The sequence below is a fragment of the Notamacropus eugenii genome, chromosome 1, assembly GCF_028372415.1.
Source record: "Notamacropus eugenii isolate mMacEug1 chromosome 1, mMacEug1.pri_v2, whole genome shotgun sequence".
In the NCBI taxonomy this organism is placed as follows: Eukaryota; Metazoa; Chordata; class Mammalia; order Diprotodontia; family Macropodidae; genus Notamacropus; species Notamacropus eugenii.
In genome coordinates this window covers 534990559-535014328 of record NC_092872.1, presented here as the reverse complement: position 1 = coordinate 535014328, position 23770 = coordinate 534990559, and the positions used below count along the sequence as shown (strand labels likewise).

At 35.3% G+C, this 23770-nt stretch overlaps 1 protein-coding gene across 3 annotated transcripts in view; it reads right to left on the bottom strand.

Moving 5' to 3' along the window:
• Positions 1 to 225: 225 nt before the first annotated feature.
• Positions 226 to 23770, bottom strand: part of SLC30A6 (solute carrier family 30 member 6) — a 41204-nt gene continuing 17659 nt past the window's right edge. For 2 of the 3 annotated variants that reach the window (XM_072634126.1, XM_072634127.1), the window contains exons 6-14: positions 20460 to 20540; positions 14640 to 14675; positions 13267 to 13361; positions 11338 to 11386; positions 10837 to 10956; positions 9535 to 9637; positions 8545 to 8592; positions 7652 to 7720; positions 226 to 3165 (exon numbers count right to left, since the gene is read on the bottom strand). In XM_072634126.1, the coding sequence (XP_072490227.1) occupies positions 2671 to 3165; positions 7652 to 7720; positions 8545 to 8592; positions 9535 to 9637; positions 10837 to 10956; positions 11338 to 11386; positions 13267 to 13361; positions 14640 to 14675; positions 20460 to 20540 (1096 nt within the window). In that variant the 3' untranslated portion in view covers positions 226 to 2670. The remainder of the gene's footprint in view (positions 3166 to 7651; positions 7721 to 8544; positions 8593 to 9534; positions 9638 to 10836; positions 10957 to 11337; positions 11387 to 13266; positions 13362 to 14639; positions 14676 to 20459; positions 20541 to 23770) is intronic. The other variant, XM_072634128.1, reaches the window with a different exon arrangement.

Below are 23770 nucleotides of genomic sequence, written 5' to 3'. Positions count from 1 at the left end.
TTAACATCCCCACCCCACAAAAAATAAAATGAGCCTAAAAGGAAAATATGCTAGTTCAGATATCTAGCCTTATCTTCATGTTGTCCGGGAAACAACAAAAACAAACTACTCACTTAGCACCAACTGTCCACTACCCGTTCCCATGGTAGCTCAAGTTAATGGCTTTGGTGTCAGTATCAGTTAAGAGCTGGCCATTATGTTGAGGTAGTCACTGCAATAAAAAAGTCTGGGCTCAACATTCTTTATTCAGCAAGGGGGCACTGATATACACATTTGGTTGCTGCTCGGTTCAATCAATGCCTGCTGATCATGTCTTTAGAGAAATTTTCATCAAACTCAAACTAGATGACAAGCACTTACCCTTTCAAACTTCATGTCTAGATACCTAAAATTGGTACTATAGTAACACCAAGGTTGTCACTTATAGGCCATTTGCTAGCAAAACTTTTGTTTTTCTTGTGGGATAGTCTGGAAAATATGCTTTTTGAAACAAAATGCATGATAGACCAGCATCACCCAAAGCAGATGACAGCATGAATGAAACACCAGCAGATGGAGCCAGTTCTCCTTTCACATCCCACAGGCAACTTTGAATAACTATTCTCAACTAGTGTACATGGTAATTAAAGCACCTTTGGTGGGGCACCTGTACCGGTGGCCCCCTTTGAAGGGCTGTGGAAAAAGTAGGCTTCACACAGACTCAAACACCATTACTCTTATAGAAGCAGAGGTTGTATACAGTGGATGAAAGTGGAAACCACATGGAAAACATACCTTTTACCACCTCACAAGATATGGAAGTTCTTCTGGTCTTTATGAAGACATTCACAGGCACATTTGGCTGGTCACTGGTGGTAAGGCCTTCCTGTAGTGGTAGCCTTTTAATAGGCACTGCCTTAGGCGTGGTACAGCATAAGACCGGAGAGAAGGAAAGCTGCCTTACCTTATTTTAGGAAGTCTCATCTCTTCAGGAGAAATACACAGTTTTGATTAGATTTTTTTCTACACTCCCAAACTGTCTACATGACACTATAAATATAGAAGAAAGATGACTTCTCACCAAGTAAATAATCAGGATGTGGCTATATATTTCCACTGGATAATACAACTCTACTCCATGGAGCTGTCTTCCTCTAGATACTAGTAAACTAGACCTCATCCTGAGGCAAATAAGGGTCTTTCAAAGCACTTCAAAATGGCTTCTTCATTCCTACTTGCTCCAAGCCTCCAACTCATAATCCCTCAGTGACAGGGAGAGGTTTAATACTTGAAAGAGGGATGGTCTTCATGAACATTTTGAATTCAATGAAAATCTTCTGTGGATGGATCTTAAAATGTTGAGGTCATGCATCCTTAAAAGCAGCACCAAGTGGAACATCCAAATTATAACTATTGGAAAATCCTTGGCAAATAGGGAAGTTTAACTTCATTTGCCCATTAAACATCTTTTTAAAAACAGTGGTTGTAGAGGTCATATAAAGTTGACTACATTTAAGAGAACATTTGGGTATTACTTACTAGGCTTTATACAAAGCAGCACTAGCTATACTGGAAAGTCCACATAATACACACATGGAAAACATTCAAAATAAATAAAATGTCCTATGCCATTTTAAAAAATATTGCCACCATTACTATTTCACCATTCCTGATAAAGCAGGACAATAAAGTACAATTCTGCCCTCAGGAGATGTAATATTGTATAACAATCTAAAGTCCATTTTGTTTTTGTGATATCACATAGTGTAAAAACAAAATATGTACGCTAATTTGTAAGTATGATATGGCCAATACAATTATGTTCATGAAGTACAGAACAATGAACTAGAAGGGTCATAAATTGTACAAATTGTATAATTATGGTTGTTTCCATCATTAATTCCTTACTGGAGTAAACATAGAATAGAAATTTGCTCATTGCACATTGATGAATAATTTGTTAAAAAGTTAACCCAAAGTGTAATGAAGAGATGCATGGTTCATTTTAGTTTGCAGAAAAATTAGTGAAAATCCTTACTGACAGCTAAATTTAAACAACCACCACAATAAAAACCATGATAAAAATCTAGTCACGACATTTTAAAATCTTGGTCAGTAAAACATGTATAGAAAACTTCAAGTAAAAGGAAAATTTGATTTTACTTTGTAACACAATAACTTCCAAAAGCTAGTGTGGCCCCAAGGAAAATATATTTGACTTTGGAAAAGCTGTAGTAGAGATTTTTACTTTTATAATGGTAATTTCTTCTCATTTCTGAAAATTCTTACCATTATTCAGGAAACAGATTCATAATCTCAACTGAAGAAAACATCTTTTTACTAAGAAAATGAAATGCTGCCACTCTGTGAAGTGATTCCTCATAAAGCTAAGATGATACCATACTGCAATCAATTTCAAAAAAATGAAAGAGAAGCAAAATCTGATTTTAGAGGAACACACTTTCTATATAGCAAATCCATTTAAGCTCTGCAAATTCAGGAGAATGTCATTAGCTTAAATGCATTTTATGAAAATATAGTTTTATAGGCTTCATGAAATGGGGATTAGACCATCAATTTCTAATATTTAGAATGAATGATCAGATCTTGACATTTCTGGACAGCTAAAGAGACCAGAGGTCAAAAAGTTGATACCCTTAATAAGAATAAATAAGATCAAATGGCAGTTTCTTATGGTCTGGGTTGCCCTCTACTGTTAGTTCCATATTTGCTTGGTATATTTGTAAAACCAGTCCTGAATCCTTGAGTTGTTCCCATTCCTGGTGCTCCAAATCCTTGACTGAACATATTGCTATATGGTGTGGATCCATGATTAATGGCCAAACCATAAGGCCTGGTTTGTGTATTCAGAAGAATAACTGGTGTCATGTTTTTCCCTGGTGTATTAAAAGAAAATTCTGGAGGTGCAGTACTGGGTTTAGCTGGAGTTGATGTCAGAGGGTTCAATTCATCACCCTTTAAAGGTGGCATTGGAATTATATGATGATCTGGAAGGTTTAGCATATTGGCGGCAACAGGTCCCGATATTAAAGCAGGCCTCATCCAATCATCTTTGAAAATCTGAACAGTCAGAGTTGACACCAAAGTGTAGAGCCTGTTGGTCACATGAGCAAGAACCATTTGCTCATTTGCATCTCTTCGAATTCGAACATGCACTGATCCAGCCTAAAAGAGAGCAAGAACACAAGAGTCTGCTAAAGGTAAAGTAAGATGTTGATGAGAAAGAAGGACTTCATTTATGATTTGGTTGTGACATTTTCTTAAACAAAAGGGAAGGCATAATTCCTTAACACCTCATAAAGAGATATTACTTAGGGAAAAAGTTCATTAAAACCATTTTTGCACGGTAAATAAAAGTACAGGCAGTAAGCAGAAGAGGGCATGTGCATTTCTGAATAAACAGTTCTCCAGAAGAGAAAAACAGTAATAATGAATCAAAAGGCACATAAATTAACCTTAGCTTCCCCTGCCAGTTTAGTTATGGGGCACCTAAAACCAAAAAGGAGTTCAAGATAGCTTTCCAATATTAACTGCAGAGTTATACAGAACAGAAAGGTATCCGAAATTCTTTATTCAATTGTGTAGTCAGTATTTGAGACATAAAAGCTGGCTAAATTGCTTCAATTTTACTTGACTGTTTTTATGCAGTTTATACCATATAATTGCCTTTGACTTCTTCACCTCCTGTATCTAATTAGTAACTAGGTCTTGTCAACTGTTTAATGAAGTGTTCTAATTTTGTCCTTCCTAAAACTCTCATAAAAATTTGTTTTTAATTCATCTATCACATTTTAACACAACCAATCATATTCTAATTGGTACTGGAGTTATTTTTGTGCATCATACTTTTCCAAAAAGACTTTGAGTTCCTTGAGGGAAAAAAATTCATTTCTATATTTGGAACAGTATCTTTGAAACACAAGGCATTTAATAAATGTTTGCTTGCTGAATTCTCTTTTCTTCTCACTACCACCATAATCTGGTTCTTCATCATCAACTGACCCATAGGTTTCTACAACAGCCCATTCTTTAGTTAACTTTCTCCCCACTTCATTCCATTCTGAATATAACTAATAGGCTAATACTGCTAAAAACACAGAATGTTATTTCTTTCTAAAAGCCTAAAATGGCCTCCTACCGCCAAGTCAAAATACCTCCAACCAGATTTTCAAGTCTCTTCATAACCTAGCCATGTTCAACCATCTTTTTTATTCTCCAATATGAGCAGTCTGTTGCAGTCAGTCCATGATTCTTTTCTGTTCTCAACACATGTTCATTGTTTCCTTGGTCTCATCCCTTATGCTGTTTTCCTGAATCAAAAAATACTACCCTTTTTCAGAATGCCTTACTCTCTGCTATCTGTATTTTATTCATCCTTCAAGTTCCACTTCCTCCTTAGAGCCAAGATACAAAAAAGTCAATAATGATCTCTCCCATCTCTAATTTCTTTTGCATTTACTGACTGTACTATAAAACATATATGGTCCTTTTTTTTATGCTGCAAAATTTAGATTATGACAGTACATAATGTTAAATTTATTTTTTTCTTTACTATTGCATGTGCTTTATTTCCTCAACTATATTATAAACTCACAGAATCATATAAGCTTTAGAGTTCAAAGGGACATTCTGAGTTACTTATTTAGTAGAATCTCTAATTAAAGCATCCTCAAGAAGTGATTATTTATTTCCACTTTAAACTCACCAATTCCCAAGACAGCTCATCACATTTTTAGACAGGTTTCATAGTTCCTTACATTGAACTGAAATATAATTAAATATCACTACTGATCCTATTTCTGTCCTCTTCACCAAATAGAGTAAGTCTAATACTTTCACTAACAACCCTTAAAATATTGAGCATGTAACCCTAAATTTTTTCTTCTTTAGAATGATTATCTCTAGTTCCTTCAAGCAGTTCTTTTTAAAAAAAAAAAAAAAAGCTTTCTGGAGGTGAGGATCATGTTTTATATAATAAAAACTCAGAACTCTTGAGAATAAATCATTTTGGAAACCCAAGTTTTGCATTTAAGGGTTTTCTTTCAAACACTAAAACTTTTAAAACAGTTTTGGAAGGAAACTGATTTATAATGCATCACATAATAGCTTATATTCTTAAGCAAAATATACTATACTATCCATGGGCAGCTAGGTGGTGCAGTGATAAAGCACCAGTGCAGGAGTCAGGAGGACCTGAGTTCAAATCTCACCTTAGACACTTGACACTCACTACCTGTGTGATCTTGGGCAAGTCACTTAACCTCAATTGCCTCATCCTGGGTCAACTCCAGTCATCCTGATGAGTGTCTGGTCACTGGATTCAGATGGTTCTTGAGGAGAAGTGAGGCTGGTGACCTGCACAGCCCTCTCTCACTCAAAACAAAGTCAAGTGCAAGTCATGTCATTATTTCTCTGATGGCATGGTCTTCTTCGACAACCAAGGACGAACACATACTTACACTTATCAATGATTTGTCTTATCTTGTTATATAGAAATGTTCTCAAAGACTACTGAGGTGTGTAGAGTTGAGGGCCCCTATAACTACATGGCTTTATGCTGTTACATTTTGAGTTTTTACGTCTGATTTTGATGGTTTCTGTGTTCCTTTTGTCTCTTCTTTTGCCATAAGGCCAAAAACTGCTGCTTCTCACTGCTGTGAGCATGCCTGTGTGCAGCAACTGCTCTCCTTCTTTTTCAGCTTCTAATCTGCTGTGGGCTTAGAAACTAGAAAACAAAGGTTAGTGGAACTACACATGGAAAACCTTTTTCTTCTTTGATTCTGAACCCTCTTCAATCTGATCCTTAATTGCCCAATCTCAGGCCCTTTTCTCAATTCTCATCCTTCCTGATTTCTCTGAAGCCTCTGACACTGCTCATCACTCTCTCCTCTGTAGGTCTGGGTGCATGACTTTTTCCTCCTACCTGTATGACAGTCTCCTTCACTAGATCTTCTTCTAGTTCATGTCCAACAACTGTGGGTGTCCCCCACGCCTCTATCCTAGGCAGTCTTCTCCTTACATACTGTCTCATTTGATGATCTCATCATTCCTGTGGTTTCAATTATCATCTTTATGGAAATGATTCTCAGACTTATTTGTCCAGCCCTAACTTCTGTCTTGAGTCCTAGCCCCACATCATTACCTGCCTTTTAGATATCTTAAACTGAATGTCCCAAGGGTATCTCAAACTCCACATGTACAAAACAGAACTTACTATCTTTCTCTACCCCTCACTTAACTTCCTTGTTACTGTCAAGGATACCACTAACCTCCTAGTTTCTCAGACTTATAAACTTGAGGTCACTGTTGACTTCTCTCTCACATTCAACTTACATATCTCATCTGTTGCCAAGTCCTGTGTTTACTTTCACAACATCTTGTCATACCCGTCCCCTACTCTACACTCACACAGCTGCCACTCTATGTGGTACCCTATCACCCTATTTATGCCTCGATTATCACAAAAGTTTCCTGACTGGTCTCCCTGCCTTAAGTCTCTTCTCATTCCAATCCATTCTCCATTAAGCTACCAAAGTGATTTTCATAAAGTACAAGTTTAATCATATCTCACCACCCTGCCCTCCTTGTACACACACTTGATAAACTCCCTACTACTTCTAGGATCAAATATAAAATCCTATATTTGCCTTATAAAGCCCTTCAAAAGCTAGTCCCTTTCTATCTTTTCTTTCTTACTAGTCTTTTTACATTTTACTTCTATCTAGGTATTTTATCATCTCACAACACTTCTTTCTGTTCTTCATGCATAAAACTCCATTTCCTGTATGTTTTCTGTTGACTGTCCTCCACGCCTCAAATATTCTTCCTCCTCCACTCTTACAAACCTCCTTGCTTCCTTCAAGCCTCGGTGGAACTTTCATCTTCTGAAAGAAGCCTTCTTTGGCCCTCTCTGCTTCTAGGGCCATCCCTCTGAAATGACTTTGCATTTACACTCTGTATACCTTGTATATAGACAGTTCTTGGCATGTTGTTTCTCCATTAGAATGTGAGCTCCTTAAGGGAAGAGATTGTGTTTTTGGCTTTTTTTTGTCCTCCCAGTTACATATAAACTGAGCATGGTTTCTGGCAAATAGCACTTAAAAAAAAATACTTGGTGAATGACTAAAAAAAGTAAACAAATAATTTCCGAGTGACAGCTCTTAGGTCTCTCAGGTGAAAACACTATGTAAGCTTTAGCAAAAAAAGTTTTAATAAGAATATATGTGTAGAACCCATATAAGGTTGTATGCTGTCTTGGACAGGAAGGTAGAGGGAAAGTAGAAAATCTAAGACTTATGGAAATGATTGTAGAAAACTGAAAACAAATAAATTAATTGTAAAAAAATGAATGTTAAAATTTTTGATATGTAATTGGGAAATATTTAATGAAATAAGTAATATTAAAATGAAAAAAAGGAACAACTGCAGTGATTTACATAATGGGGTGAAGAACAAGATTACTAAGAAAAAAAGCAAAAATCTCTCAATACTCATTAATTTACCAAATGATTGCTTTCTAAGGGTTCCAATAAAATTCAAACCCTTCAATAGTTCAGATTTGACTGTATGAAATTTGTATCAAAGAAATGTTTAAAAATTTTTTAATATAATATCTTAATTTACTAAAACTATAACACAGTAGAAAACCTACCAAGGAACCAAATCCCAGTGTCCAAAAGTGCTCATTTCTGACTTCTAAGACTCCATCCAAAGTAGAAACCTAAAGATAAAAATCATTAATAAAGTTCATCTTTTCATGTTCAACACACTCTCATTTCTATCAACTATTGTTTCCTAATACCTAAATTTCATTGTATCCTATGCCTCCACTAACTGACATTAATGAATTTTGTTATAATTAGTGAGTTTTTATAAGAGACAATAGTGAATAAGGACTTAGCTTGAAAGCCAGGAAGATCTGGGTTCAAGTCTCTGACACATACTAGTTCTAGGAAGCTAAGCAAGTCACTTAACATATCTCAATGCTCTAAACAAAGAGAAGCTGTCACTTTCCATCAACTGAAGAACTTCCCTATACCAATGAAATCACAGGTATGGTCTCTATCCCTAGAGAATCTATAAAATTAGACAACAGTGGGATAGAAATCCAGAACTGAAAGCTCTCAAGTAGTAAAGCCCTTCCCACATTAACCAGACTTTTGGGACTGGTCACAATGCTAGTTTGGAGAAAGAGTTATAGATGCTACATAATGAGTACAGGGGTCATTGAGGCCCAGGGTAATAGTTTAGAAGATGACTGCGACAGAGACAAATGAAAAGTAGCTGAAAAAAGGTATGTCACTTTACCTCCTCCAATAGCTGTCTTTGATAAGATAAATTCACTGGTTGGTAATCATTCTTCCAACTAAATTTTGCTGTCATGTTGTTACTCTTATCTAGGGTGCATTATTGAAATGATGCTAACTTCTAGAGGGTAGGAAATATATACTTTGGGTCAATCCTACCTGGATTATAACAATATGCTGTTCATACCTACACCAAATATTGGTATAAGTAACCTATCTAAACTTCAGCTATTATTACCTCTCTGAGAAGTTTATCCAATTGTCCAATAACATGAGGTGGTGTAGTCTAGGAGAAGAAAATAACAATAAATTATTATTACTATGTGACAGAAGACTAGTTGATCAATGACTCAGAAACTTTAAGAATTTGGTTACATAACATACCCTACTTTAAAGTGTTACCTCTGAGGTTGCAACAAGAGTGACTATCAAATTTAGGGACATGATAGGGAAGTGACACTAAAAGGTTCTAGAGTTCTATCACACAAATTCCTGAGGCTATCAGCCTTTACTCAAATTAGTTCATTTGTTGAGGCCCTCTGTCCATCCACCTAAATGTATAACTAGAGTTGTTGTGAAAGTGGTTACAAAAGTGTCACTTTCCCTGCTTCTGGAAGTAGTGTCACGTGTAACTGCAGAAACTGGGGAGAAAGGGGGAAGGGGAAATGCTTGTCCTAGTGCTAGACCTAGTGTTACCTGACGAGCCCAACCATTATCTTGGTACCAGTCTGACTGATTACCCTGACAGGGTAATCAGTGAATAGAAATTTGAAAGTAAAGTCTGTAGCAAAAGAAAACTGTTGATTTTTGGTTCAGTAAGGCTAAAAGATTCACTGTCAGTAGCTAGAGATTATGAATTCTAAATTGTGTATACATAAACAAGTAAAAATGAGAAGCTGCACTTCTTTTTCATTTAACATATTCAGTAGAGAGAAATAACCTCACTGACTTGGTTTTGTAGTGCATTACAATCATAGGCCTAAATGTCCTACCCATTTTATCAGTCAGCTATGAGCTTTCACTATATCCAGTGGATACAGTAAAATGATTTCATTTTACAGGAGAAATGATTTCATTTTAGTGCCTAAACCTAAATCTAGGTTCCAAGTTATAATGAGTTCTCCAGTAACCTAAAAGTGTATAATTTTGCCCATTAGGTGAAAAAAATTAGGAAAACAAGGATCATATCAAGTTTAGAGAGGAAGCAACCTAAGAAAACTTTCCTTACCTGGAGTAACACCTTCCCACTATACACGCTCATTGGATACATAGTACCAACTGTCATCAGAGCAATAGCTATGGCTGAAGCAGTGTCTACTGCAAAATAATTACTGAAATGAGAAAATAATGCCAAGAGTAAATGAAGGTTCCTTAAACCACCTTGTAATTCAAGCTACTTGTAACCAATTCTCAAAATGCATGGTATTGTTAAAACTTGTCAATATCAGGAATGGAAAAGATCCAAAGAATTCCCAGTTTTTCAAGATAAATTTTTCTACCACACATGAGTCTTTAAAATTTTTTAAAAATAAGCTACTGACATAATATACATACAAACAGATATGTAGACAAATAGGGATTTTTTTTTAGAACAAATGTTGCATTAGGTAATAATAAACCTAGGTGCAGGATATCTGCATTACAAGGAAACTACCACATCAAAAGAGATAACATGGAAACCCATGTTATACCAACAATATTAATAATAGTTAATTTCCTTGTCAAACATCTATTTCAATTCTTACTTCTCTGAAGCAAAAATAGCCTATTTTGTGTAAACAAATTGAATTTAAGGGTTCATTCAATTTGCTACAAAAATACTAACTTCCTGATTGGTACTGTGAAAGTATGGAACTCCCTGAAAGGTGGGGAAGGGGGTGGGTCCTCTAGTACTTTACTGATAGAGGCTTTTCTCCTAAGAGTACAAAATTCCACCAACGGATTAATTTGGTCAGAAGTTGCTTTATGAGACAGTTCAATACTCCAAAGTCATAGGCTCCTCATACATACTCCTTTCCCAAGTGCTTTTCAATATATGCAGTATTCTCTTGTAATTGGTGTCCTATTCTCTAAAACAGGGCAGAGTTTATTAGCAATAAAGGCATTATTCTAATAGCAATAGCTGCAACATGAGTGTAGAAACAATGTGGGTATTATAATTTAAAGCAAATAACTGGGTGTTTCATTTCCTTAAATCATTCCCACATTAATTTGTTTTGTTTTTCTGGTGACAGTTCACAAAATGTTTAACTTAACAGTATTTTTACCAATCACAAAAATCTTAAAATATTTAAGTGGAAGGAATCTTAGTAGTTATTAATTCCCACTCTCTCATTTTAACCATAAGGCAGCTAAGGCCTAGAGAGGTTAAATAACTTAACTGAACAGCATGTTAGTGACTCAGTTGAACTAAAACCCAGGTTTCCTGATTTCTAATCCAGGAGCATTCCTGTAACATTGCATTGGCTCTCTAATAAATCAGGTCTATAGAGTAGTCATTAGTACTAATAGGAGTAAGGAAAATACTTACTTTATTTCAATTAACATATATGTAATACAAAGAGCAAACGCTCCAGCAAGATCAATCAAGACAAAAGGATTCATTCGAGGAAGGAATATACTGCTAAGCCCTGGAATGATTCCACACAAACTAGAAGGAAAAACAAATCAAAGTAGAATTCATCAATACTATTCTGCTGAAAATTTACCAAAGAATAAACTGCATTTCAATAACACATCATCTATCATGTTTTTTACAGAAAGAAAAATTTTGGGACAAAGCTTGGTAACTGATAAATGTCTACTGGATTTTTTGTATTTTATCTGTGGAACCTATGCTAATTCAACAAATTCAAAAAATAGTTATTAACAAGAAAAGTAAAGTTAGAATAAGAATCCACCTTCTGTGCTATTGTTGTACTTACAGAACGAATACTTCCAATTTACAGTTTCTGCAGACAGATTAATTTCTTATACTTTTAAAAATTATGTATTACTGTTTAAATTACAACCAAACCTCATTCAAGCTTACCTTCTACTAAGATCAGCAACATGTTCCTGAAGCCAACTAGTAGTAGCAGCTACATAAAATATAACAGATTTTATTAGTAACATGACATGAAGGGAGAAAAATTCAATAACATTCCTGATTTCCTTAACTTACTGTTAAATTTAATGAATACCAGGCAAAGTTATGTGCAGAAATACTTCTAATAAGATTCCTTGAAGAGCTTTCTCATTTGCATGTGTCACCTACAAGAAGACTTCCCTGGTTTAGGTGTTAATGATTTACTCTCCCCTCAAATTAGCTATATTTGTTTTCATGATGTATTCCCAAGTAGACTACTAGCTCCTGAGGGCAGGGAAATATTTTTTATTCTTGTTTTTACATCTCCAACACCTAGCACAGGTGATTCCCGTTTCGCACAATAGGGGCTTTGTTGAAATGAACAGAATTTTAGGCCATTGAGACAAAAGTCTGAGTCAAAAGTCTCTTTTGCTCCAATATATCCTAACTAGTTGCCTTGAAAGAACTAATGTAAAAAACTAATATAATACAGTGCTCTATACAAACCTATTTTAGTGAAATTTTCCAGATTATTTCATTCAAATTTTCACATCACTAATATGCTCATCTCAAATTTTGTCCTTTATTTTTTAGGCCACTGGTCCCCAGATTCTATATCATAAGAAATTATAAAACTGTTTTAGCTTAAACAAGAATTTTAAGTAGCTGTGTTCTTCAGGTTAACCCATTCTGCAAAGACTTAAGATCTACTACAAGGATGCTTAACCTTTTCGTGTGTCATAGACCCATTAAGGCAATCTGGTGAGACTTACAAATTCCTCAGAATCATGTTTTCAAATGCATAAAATAAATAGGATTACGAAGAAAACTTAATAGAGTGCAATTTAGTTACCAAGATTATAAAAAATTTAACAGACTTTAGATTAAAAATGCCTGTCCTAGGACATGCCTCTCCTTGAATATCTCAGGATCTCTGACATGCAATGACTGACTCTGCCAAACCACCCACTACACCTCCTACTACCACTTCTATCCATCCATTGGCTATGGGCCCTTTCTTGGGTTGAAGGATCCCAAAATACCGATATTCCTTAATAAAACCTTATTAACTGGACCACCAAAGTGATAGCCAGTCTGAATCAAGAAAACCTTTGACTTGCAAAATATTTTGAAAGAAAGTTTTGTTATTTCCAACTATATGCATTTACAAAATATTGCCCAACAGATGTCCTCGTGGACTAGTTTTAATTGGATTACAATTATTTGTAATTAACTCAATTACTTCATTTAAAGAGAAACTTTAAAATGCCCCAAAATACAGTTCTTTTAAGAATAAGCATTCTCCTTATAAGACTGTTCACTTATTAATTTGTTTAGCAAAGTCTTTTTTTCTTTATAGATAGTATTAATATACTTTAGCCTACTCTATAACTAAATTATTGAGGTCTGAATTAACATTTCTTGTATTTTGAGCTTTAAAATTGCTACAAAACGTATTAAAAATCATTGTTCTTTACCTTTCTTCTCTTTAGAACACATTCTTATATTTGATGTAGGTGATTAACACTTTAGACATAATGAAATTACCAGAAAGAAAAAGAAATCTTTGGCTTGGAGCTTCATTTCATTTGTGTAGGAAGATTACAGTGAGGAAACTTCCTCTACCAATTCAATTTGATATCTGTTCTGCAACTATACTCTCAGAAAGCTGCTTGAATTCTGAGAAGTTAAAAGACTTGCCAAATATATATCAAAGCTCAGACTTGAATCTGATCCTCTTGATTCTGAGGACAACTCAATTTCCACTATGCCATGTTTTTTATTAGAAAAAAATACCATTTTACAGGGAAGATTGAACAATCAATCAAGGTAAGAAGAGCTCATTTTAAAAAAGTGAATTTTCTTACTTATTATGGCAAATGAAAAACATACCTTCAGAGACATAAGCGAAAGGTTTATTTCTAACAGAAAGCATTGTAAACAAGTTGAATGTGAGAGCCACAAAAGTACCAACTAATAATCGTCCCCTAAAGGAAAAAAAATTCATGATTATTTTCCTTTGACAATAAATGTCATTTCACATGATACATATCATTATCTATACCCTTAAGATGGAGAAAGATGGAGAGATAAAGTGGTTTATTTTCTTGCTGTCTATCAATGACTCAAGAGTCATGACCAGAATCTGAACTTGGTTTCTGAAGTTCTTTCAGGCGTCTTAGCTATTCGACCATATACTTCTGTTCACAAAAATAATAGCTGATATTTATAAAACACTTAAAAGTTTGCAAGGTGCTTTATACATATTATTTCATTTGAGCCTCATAACAACCCTATAAGATTATGGGTACTATTACCATCTTTATTTTGTTTACTCATTTCAGTTATGCCCAACTCTTCATGACCGCTTTAGGGTTTTCTTGGCAAAGATACTAGAGTGGTCTACCATTTTCTTCCACAATTGAAAAAAGTGAAGCAAATGAGGTTAAATGATTTGCCCATGATCACACAGCTAGTAAGGTCTAAGGTCGGATTCAAACTCAGGTCTTCCTTACTGTAGGCCTGGTACTCTATCTACTGTGCCACCTAATTACCTGTCATCCATACTTTACAGATGAATAAACTGAGGCTCAGAAGTTAAGAGATTTGCATTTGGTTACATAATTAGTCATTGTTAAAGAGAAGATCTAAACACAATTTCAAACATTTAATCTACTACTGCACGCTGCCTCTCAAGTGGTATAGAAAAAGAATATTTGGCATTTATGATATTTTATAAAGATCCATTTTAAAAGTCAAACTGCATAAATGTTCCTCTTGTAAATATACAGAACAAGTCATACTTTGATTAGTTTGGAGCAGGCATGGACAATCTTCATGCCTATTATTTTGTAATTTACAGTAACAATTTAAAAATGTTTTACATATGCATATAATTTATATTGTCTTTGCGTATTTACATACATGTTTTTATATATACATATATACACATACACAAAATTTAACAATTAAAGGATATAGGAGCAATGCTTGGAGATGCTATCCTGGGAAGTACAATCTAGGACTGCTTACAAACTTCTTAGGGCAGTGATTAGGAAACTAAATAAAACTGAGGAAGAAAACATTGGGGCAACCCAATGAGCAAAATTAATTTGAGATCTTTGAAGCACTTTGAAAAAGCATGCTAGTAAATGCTTAACTTTAGCAGAAGAAAAATCAATTACTATCTATTAAAACACATTTATTAAACACTAAAATGAAAAGTAAATAAATGAAAAATAACATATATTAAAATGCAAGCTTACGTATGTATCTCAGGCTGCTCCAAAAAACGTTCCACACTAAAGAAAGAAATGACATGGAATTTGTTAAATGAGTTCTATAAATTATTACAAGAGAAAAATTATTATATGTTTGACCTACCCAAACCTCATGAAACACAATTACTCCAACTCTCACGATAAAAGTTAACTTTTAAATATTAGCCATAAAGGCCTCTACTGAAGATTTCTAAATAACCAAGAAATGCATTTGGCCTAGGCTTAGTAAACTTGATTATCTGACTTTTATACCATGAAATATACCAATGACTTCTGATTTCAACATTGTAGATGCTTTTCTCTAACTAATGAAGATCATAACTGTTCTAAGCAAAAGTTCTTTGAGAGTTGCTTTGGCCAATCTGGTGACAGGCCTTTCCAAACTTAGGCTGTTCCTGGATGTCCATCACTGGGCTCAAAATGGAAAACGTTCCAGCTCATTAAGAATTTTGAAAGTGTATAATCCACTGGCGTGACCTTTGATAGGGCATGTTCATCTCTAAGATACAATGAGATATGAGTGTAGGGCTTTAGTGGAGGAGTATGTAAACTTAAACCTTAAAAAAATCAATGAAGTTTTAAAAAAAACTATAGAATTAAGAAAAATTCTCTGCTGAAATGAGTTTATACTTAAAGTGAAACAGGGTTTGGCCTACCACACTGAGAATTAATCAATCTCCTCTATTTGGCATTTAAAATCCTTTATAACTGGGTTCTATCTTATGTTTCCAGGGTTCATGTTACTCCCCCTCACTAATCTGGAGTCCTTTAAATTTCAGCTAAAATCTCACCCTCTGCAAGAAACTTTAATTATTCTCTTTTAATGATAATGGCTTCCCTCTGAGATTACCAGTTTATACTGTCTAAATCTTGCTTGTTCATGGTTGTTTGTATGCTGCCTCCCCCATTAGAGGATGAGTTCCTTCAAGACAGACTGTTTTTGCCTTTCTTCATGAATGGCACATGGTAAGCTTGTAGACTAACTTAATAATGAATAAAAACCATTCATGTTTTTGGGGACCAAAACCAACAGTCTGATGATCTGAATAATTAGATCAATTCAAATCAATTACACAAACATTAAATACTTATTATTCACATCTGGTTGAAAGGCAATCTCTCATCCACCCCCAAGACCTCACCAGAGAGTAATTATTAATGGTTAAATGTAATACAGCAGGAGGTCTCCAGTGGAATACCCAGGGGCTATGTGCTGACTTGGGATGTTTAACATTTTTACCAATGACTTGGATAAAAGTACAGACATTATACTCATCAAATATGCAGATGACATAAGACTGAAAGAGACAGCTAGCATACTGGATGACAGAGCTAGAATTCAAAAGAATTTTGGGGCTGAATCTAAGAAGATGAAATTCAAAAGGGATAAATGTAAAGTCTTGCACTTGGGTAAAAAAAAAATCAACTTTATCGTTCTGAAAAAAAAAATACCTGAGTGACTATGGTAAGTGAGCTCAGTAATCATCTCTAGTGTGATAGGGCAGCCAAAAGAAAAGAAAGAAAGCTAACTCCACCTTGGGCTGTGTTAAAAATGTAGTAGTTTCGAGGAATAAAGAAGAAGTGAGTTTAACAGTCCTGCTGTGCAGATCCCTGTAGTGACCACCCCTAGGATATTTGGCTCAGTTCTGAGTAGAACAGTTTAAGGATGGTGGCAGATTGAAGAGCATGGAGAGCAGCAGGGCAACCAGGGTAGGAAAAAAGGACTTTGAGTCCATGTTACATAAGGAAGGAACTGGGAATGTTTAGCCTGGAAAAAAGAAGACTCAGGAGAAACATGCTAGCTGTCAAGTACGTGAAGGGTTGAACTGTGTAGAAGTTGGAGGGCAAAACAATGAGTGATGGATGCAAGCAGCAAAGAGGCCAATCGAGGCTTGATGTCTCCCAGTGAGAGTCCTCTAAGAGGGGAATGACCTGACTGGAGAGTCAGTGGGTCTTGCAATAGAGGATGGATGATCACTTGTCAGTATATTAGTATGGGGATTCCTCTTGTGTATGGGTTAGATTATTTGGCAGTTGAGGTCCCTTTCAGCTCTGAAATGCTATGATTATATGATATGTGAAATGAATGGACCATGCTAGGTACTGAGGACATAGAAATGAAAAACAAAACAATCTCCACCTTCAAGGAGTTTAAAATCTACTTAAGTATAATCTGAAATAGAATGTGATGGGGGGCAAAGGAGAAATATAAATTGTTCTCAGAAGGAAGGAGAAATCATTTGCTAAGGAATAAAGACAGGCTTCATGGAAGAAGTGGCATCTATGATAGGTCTTGAAAAGAGAGAAAAATTCCAACAGATGTAGATATAGAGGAAGCACATTTTAGGCAAGGCTTGTGCTAAGATGAAGGCAGAAGATGAAAAGGAGTGAGAGAACAGTTAACAGTAGCCCAATTTGCCTGAAGCATATTCTGCATGAAGGAAAACAATGTAAATAAGATTAGAAAGTAGATTCAAATGAAATAATAAACGTAAAGCACTCAATTAAAACTGCTCTAAGTAACCAATGGTCTTCATTTTCAAACTTGATGTCCTTTTCTCAGTCCTTCTATTTCCTGACCTCTGAAGTTCAGGTTTTCATAACACCACTATCTCCTGATTCTCCTCCTATCTATCTAACCACTCCTCTCAGGGTCCTTTAAAAGTTCACCATTCCTCTAACTATGGGTATTTTCCCAAAGGCCTTGTCCTCAGCCCTCTTCTCTTCTCTCTTTATATTCTCTCTGAGATCTCATCAGCTCCCATATGATTAATTATCTTCTCTATGCAAATGACTCATGATCCATATGTGTGTGTGTATACCTATACATATATATGTGTATATGTGTGTGTGCATAGATAGACAGATATAGTTCTCTCCTAATCATACCGCTTAGTTTAAGTTCCACATACATACTGTCTATTGGACATTTCAAACAGGATGCCCTGTAGACAGCATATATTTAACATGTCCAGAGTGAAATTCATTATCTTTCCCCAAAATGTCCCTGTTTCTGTTGAGGGTGCCATTATTCTTCTAGCCTTTCAGGTTCATAGCTACAGAACTAACCTTCATTTTTTTCTCTCCCTCACCCACATATGCAGTCAGTTTCCAAATCTTGCCATTTCTATCTCTACAACATCTCTTGTATCCATGCCCTTTTCACTATTAATTAAGGTACCAGCTCAGTTCAGGCCCTCTTCACCTCCTGCCTGCACTATTGCAATGGTAGCTAATTCCTTTCTGCCCCAAGTCTTTCTCCATTCCAGTCCATCTCCTCACAGCTACAAAAATGACTCTCCTTAAGCACATATCTGACCAGGTCATTCCCTTACTCAATAAACTCTCCAGTAACTGCCAGGATGACACACAATCTTTTTTGTTTTAAAGACCTACATAATATGGTCCAATTTCTTTCAGCCTCATTATACATTGCCCCCCAATTCTGTCACTTCACAGTCCAGCCAAAAGGGCCTTCTACACATGGCACTACATCTCCCATCTTAGTGTCACCGTGGTGAGATTCCTTGATACCTGGAATGCACTCCCCCCGACTCCTGCCTCACAAAATCCTTAATCAATTCAAGCACCAACTTCTACGTTAGTATCCTTCCTCTCTAACTACTTTATACTTGATTACTTTTCTTTTAATTTGTATTCATTCTGTATATCTTGCATGAGTTGTCTGTCCATGACCGAATATTAGCTCCCTGAGAGCAGGAAATTGTTTCATTTTCTGTCTTTGTATCACTGGTGCCTGATACATGGTAATTACTTAGTAAATGCTTACTGATAGATTTACAAGCCTTGAAGTATTATATAAATGTAAGGTATTATTATTATTATTATTACAGACGGGGGTCACATGATAGAGAGCCTTAAACACTAAACCAAGGAGTATGAACTTTATCCTAAAAGCAACGAAGCCCCACTGAAGGTTTCTGAGTAAGGGAGTAGTATCATTAAACTAGATCTTGGCACCAAAAGATAAACCAGACAAGGGGAAAATGTAGAAACAAAGAAACCAGGTAAGTGAATGTTAAAACAGTCTGGGCAATGGATGGTGAAGACCTGAACTGGAGTGATAATAATGTGAACGAGGGGAAGGGATGTATCTAACAGAAGCTGTGCAGGCGGAATTGACAAGACTTGAGAAGTGATTGGATATGGTGAGAAAACGAAATGGAAGAGTCAGCCTAGATGAATGGGAGGATGGTAATACTAGCAACAAAAACAGGTAAGGTGAAAGGAGAGGAAGATGTGGGGAGAAGATGATAAACTGAGTTTTGGATATGCTGAGTGTGATGTGCTGTAAGTACATTCTGGCTGAGGTGCCCAGCAGGGAGTTATAGATGTGGAAGAGAATGATACTGAATACAAAGATCTGTCAGTTATATAAACAGGTGATCACTTAAGTGATAGGAATGAAAGAGATTATCAGCAGAGAAAATACAGAAAGAGAAGAGTGTCAAGGAAAGATCCTTGAGGTACCCTTGAAGTTAAGTAGTAAGAGGAAAATAATACACCAATGAAGAAATTGAGGAGTAATCTGACACCTAGGAGAGCCAAGAGATATATGCGTGTGTATGTATGTACGTGTACATACATGTACACACACAAGTACATATATATTTGCAAATAATAGTAAAAACATAAAGTATCAAGGCCCTAATTTTCTGCTAACTCAGTTCACTTAATTTCTATTACCATCTGTCTATACTCTGAGAGAACCAGCTTGAAACCTCTGTTAACGAGTCTGATATAACAAATTTACCACTAATAAGTTTAGCATTGCAGACAAAAAAATTTCAGTAGGTACTGGAAACTATTGTTATTATTCTGGTCTAAGAGTAAATATTTTAAAAGGGAAAATATGTACATGTACAGTACTGATTCAAATACTTATAAATACATTCTAAGTCTCAAATTTAAAACATCCCTCCAAAATCCAAAATCCAATGTGGCTGGCAGTTTAATCTATCAACAGCTAGTTTTAAATCTAGTCCTTTTCCTAGATTATGAAAAAAAACATTAATTTTCCCAAATTTTAGCCTCTTAACTAGTCTTAATATCTCTTAAGTCTCTCTTCTTGAATCGTGTTGGGAACATCACTTAATCTGATGGATTCTCAATTTCCTCATCAGTTAACAACAACAACAAAAAGAATGGACTATATGGTCCCTGAGATCTCTTTCAGCTTTAAACCTATGATCCTTTTCTAAATTATTCCTCACAATGCTACAAAGCAATATTTGTACTGCATAAGTCTGATCAATCACTCCCCTACTCAAAACCTTTAGTAGTTTTATAAAAAGTAAACTACTTATTTTGGAATCTGAGACCCTCCATGATCTAACTCCAATCTGTTTTCCTAAGCTTTCAACACTATGTTTCTGAAAAATTGAATAAAGCACTCTCCACTTCTGACCTCCCTTCTCTCACCTTCTCCCATGGAGTACACTCTTATGGTATACAATGTACCACTCTATCTAGTAATTCAACAGTGACATGACCAAGAATATGAAGAGCTAACAAGTAACCATTCCCCCTACTCCAAAAAGATGGCATAAGCAGAACTATACCTCTAAAAGTTATCATAAATCAGAATAAGGAACGGCTAGGTGGTGCAGTGAATAGAGCATTGGCCCTCGAGTCATGAAGACATGAGTTCAAATCCAGCCTCAGACACTTGACACTTACTAGTTATGTGACCTTGGGCAAGTCACTTAACTCCGACTGCCTTACCTCCCCTCTCCAAAAAAAAAAAATAAAGCAATCAGAATTAAACTATCAGAATATACTTACCTTTCTTTTAATATAAAGAGAGCTCCCAACTGTGCCAGAACTGTGGAAGCAAATACTGCAAGGACTTCTAATCTTTCAAACCTAAAGTAAGAAAATTAGGCTTATTACTTCCATTTTAAATGTTAAATATAATCCCACATTCAATGTCTCTAAAATAGACTATTTCTATAGAAACGAGAAACAAAAAATACAAGAGAAAAAAGCAACTCTGCTGGATTTTGCATACAATATGAATTAAAATATTTATCCTCTTCTCTTTTTAAACTTTATTTTTGGCATTTATACATCTAAGACCAATCCCTTCATTTTACAGGTGAAAAAATGGTGGTTAAATGACTTATCTAGGGTAACACAGCTAGTGAGTGTATGAAGCAGGATTTGAACCCAGGTTTCCTGATTCCAAGTCAGTGTTTAAGCCTAAACAAATAAAATTAAACCAGATATAAGAATACATTTTCAAATTAAACTGCTACTTTCTGTAAGTTGGCATTTTTCAAACTAGAGACTAGAAACCTCATAAGGTAAGAGATCAGAGGTACAGAATGTATAGACAGATAACCTACAATATTTAACAAGAGTAATCTGGTTTCTTCCAATACTATGTATGTCTTCGTATGTTTTTTTCTTCTTCATCTTTAAAATCTTACTTTAAAGCTGAACAGCAGACAAGTATTTAAAGTCCATTTGTTTGAGGATGACAGTTCTTTGATAAGACTAATGGTAGTCTAGTTCTTTTGAGGAATGATGTTATGCTTTGTTGATGTTGCAAAATTAAAAGGTTCAATGACAAATGCTGGAGGGGATGTGAGAAAACAGGTACAATAATGTGCTGTTGGTAGAGCAAAGAACTAGTCCAACAATTCTGGAGAACAATTTAGAACTATTTCAAAAGGGCTACAAAACTGTGTAAACCCTTTAATTAAGTAATATTATTACTACCTCTATACCCCAAAGAGATTATAGAAAAAGCAAAAGGACTCAAATGTACAAAAATATTTATAGCAGTTCTTTTTGTAATGTCAAAGAATTGGAAAAAGGAGATGCCCATCACCTGGGGAATGGCTGAACAAGTTATGGTAAATGTATGTGATGGAATATACTGTACTATAAAAAATGCTGAAGGGGAGGGTTTCAGAAAAACCTGGGAAGACTTATATGAACTGATGTAAAAAAAGTGAGGAGAATAATGTACAGAATAACAGCAATAGTATAAGGTAGTCAAACTTAGCTACTCTGATCAATACAATGATCTGCAACAATTCCAAAAGGCCGATGGTGAAAAATGCTATCCATCTTCAGAGAACTGATAGATTCAGAGTGTAGAATGAAGCATAAATTTTTGTCTTTATTTTTCTTACTTTCCCCCCAGAACATAGTTAATGCAGAAATATATTTTGTATGATTTCATATGTATAATGGGTATTGTGTTTCTTGCCTTCTCAATGGATGAGGAAAGGGGATGAAGAAGGAGAGAAAGAATTCAGAACTGAAAGTAAAAATAAAATTAAAAAACAAAAGCAAGCATATTTCTGAGTTGAATTGCTGTGAGAAAATCAGAGTTTACAATCACATAATATCATAGGTAAAAGGGGTCCTTAAAGGTTATCTAGCTTATCTCATCCAATATAGAAATTCCTTCTAAAACATTCTTGTCAAATTGGTCTCCAGTTTCTGCTTAAATACTTGCCCTAACAAGGAACTCAGTACTTCATGTAGCAACCTAAACGCAAGATTTTACATTCCAATGTGCTAAATTTCATCTTGCTACTTTAAGTCAAATGATCCAGTCTGTCAAGATAATTATGAATCTTGAGCCTTTTGTCTACTATATCAGCTATCTATCTTATCATTGTGTCATTATCGTAGCGTCATGTGAAAATGTGTGCCTTCCATAACCATCCATGATAAGATAAAACTACAATGAGATTCTTCAATTCTTTTACTAAAATAAAGATATATTATGTCTATGACCTTCTCTTGATCTACCAGTTTAGTGATCCAATCAAAAAAGGGGAAAAAACTAAATCTAAGTTGTCTACTAGTGATTGTGGCACTCTTTTTAAAAGTCACAATACATATAATAATGTGTTTTACAGCTATGCTGGGCATTAGCATCATATCTTTAGTTTATCTGTAGTTTCCAGAATCATGTCTTCATCACACCTAGACTCCTATTTATACTCTCCAGAATCTATTTTTCCCCTATCTGAAAATCTGTACATATATGATCTTCCAATACCATTCTTATTCTCCATGGTTTCTCAAAAATTACTGAGAGTGGCTGTGAAATTATAACTGCAATTTTTTTTCACATTCTAGGATGTAATTTCACCTAGATGTGAATATCTGAACTCACTTAAAATAAGTTAGGTTTTCTCTTAATCCTCTTGTGTCATGAATTCTACTTATTTCTTAACCATGATTGTTCTTCTCTTTCCAGTCTTTAATGAGAAAGGCAGAAACCCAGTATGTATTGAGTAATTAGTTCTGGCCTTGAGAAATGGGACAGTAGGTAAGAGAGATGCTAATATGTAGAGAGAGCACACAGGAAGACAGTCACTGAGGAATTTGGCTTTACAAGTGAATGGCTAAGGGTTGGATTTAGGAGGAAAGTCACTGTGGGAAGACTGCAGGAAAAAATAATTGAGATGATTAGAGATCCTAGAGGCAGAATGGAGCAGTGAAAACAAGGCTGAATTTGGATTCAGAGGACTTGGTTTTTAATCTCTGCCACTTACATCTTGTATTACCTAGAACAAATTACAATCTGTCTGGGCCTCATTTACCTGGAGATGGACTAGACAGATGACTTTTTAGAGCCTTTCCAACTCTAAATTTATAATCCATGCTCTTGAGGCATCTAATCTATTCTATTAAAGATGAAAAAAAGAAACATATAGGCAGTATTACAACAGTATTAAAACCTCTTTGGATTTTAACTGAACCAAAACTATTCTAAGGAATTATCAGAATTCTGTCCAGATCATCCCTTTTCTGGGCATTTGTAACACAACCCTCCATACTTTATTGAAAGAGGGGATACACAGACTCCATTTGTGAAACAGACATACATCATACCTTGACTAATCTAAAACCAAAGCCAAAGAATCTGTTAGAATCTCCCATCCTTCCAGAAAATCAAGAGATAGCATGAGGGTGACAAATTAGCACAGAATGGACTGTAGAATTTCTGTTTGTGAATTCTGAATCCTTCTCTGGAGATTTGCACTACTATACTCACCACACTATCTGATTTGCATTTCATTGTTAATCTGAACTATAAAGCAACATCAACTTCAAGAAGTCAATCT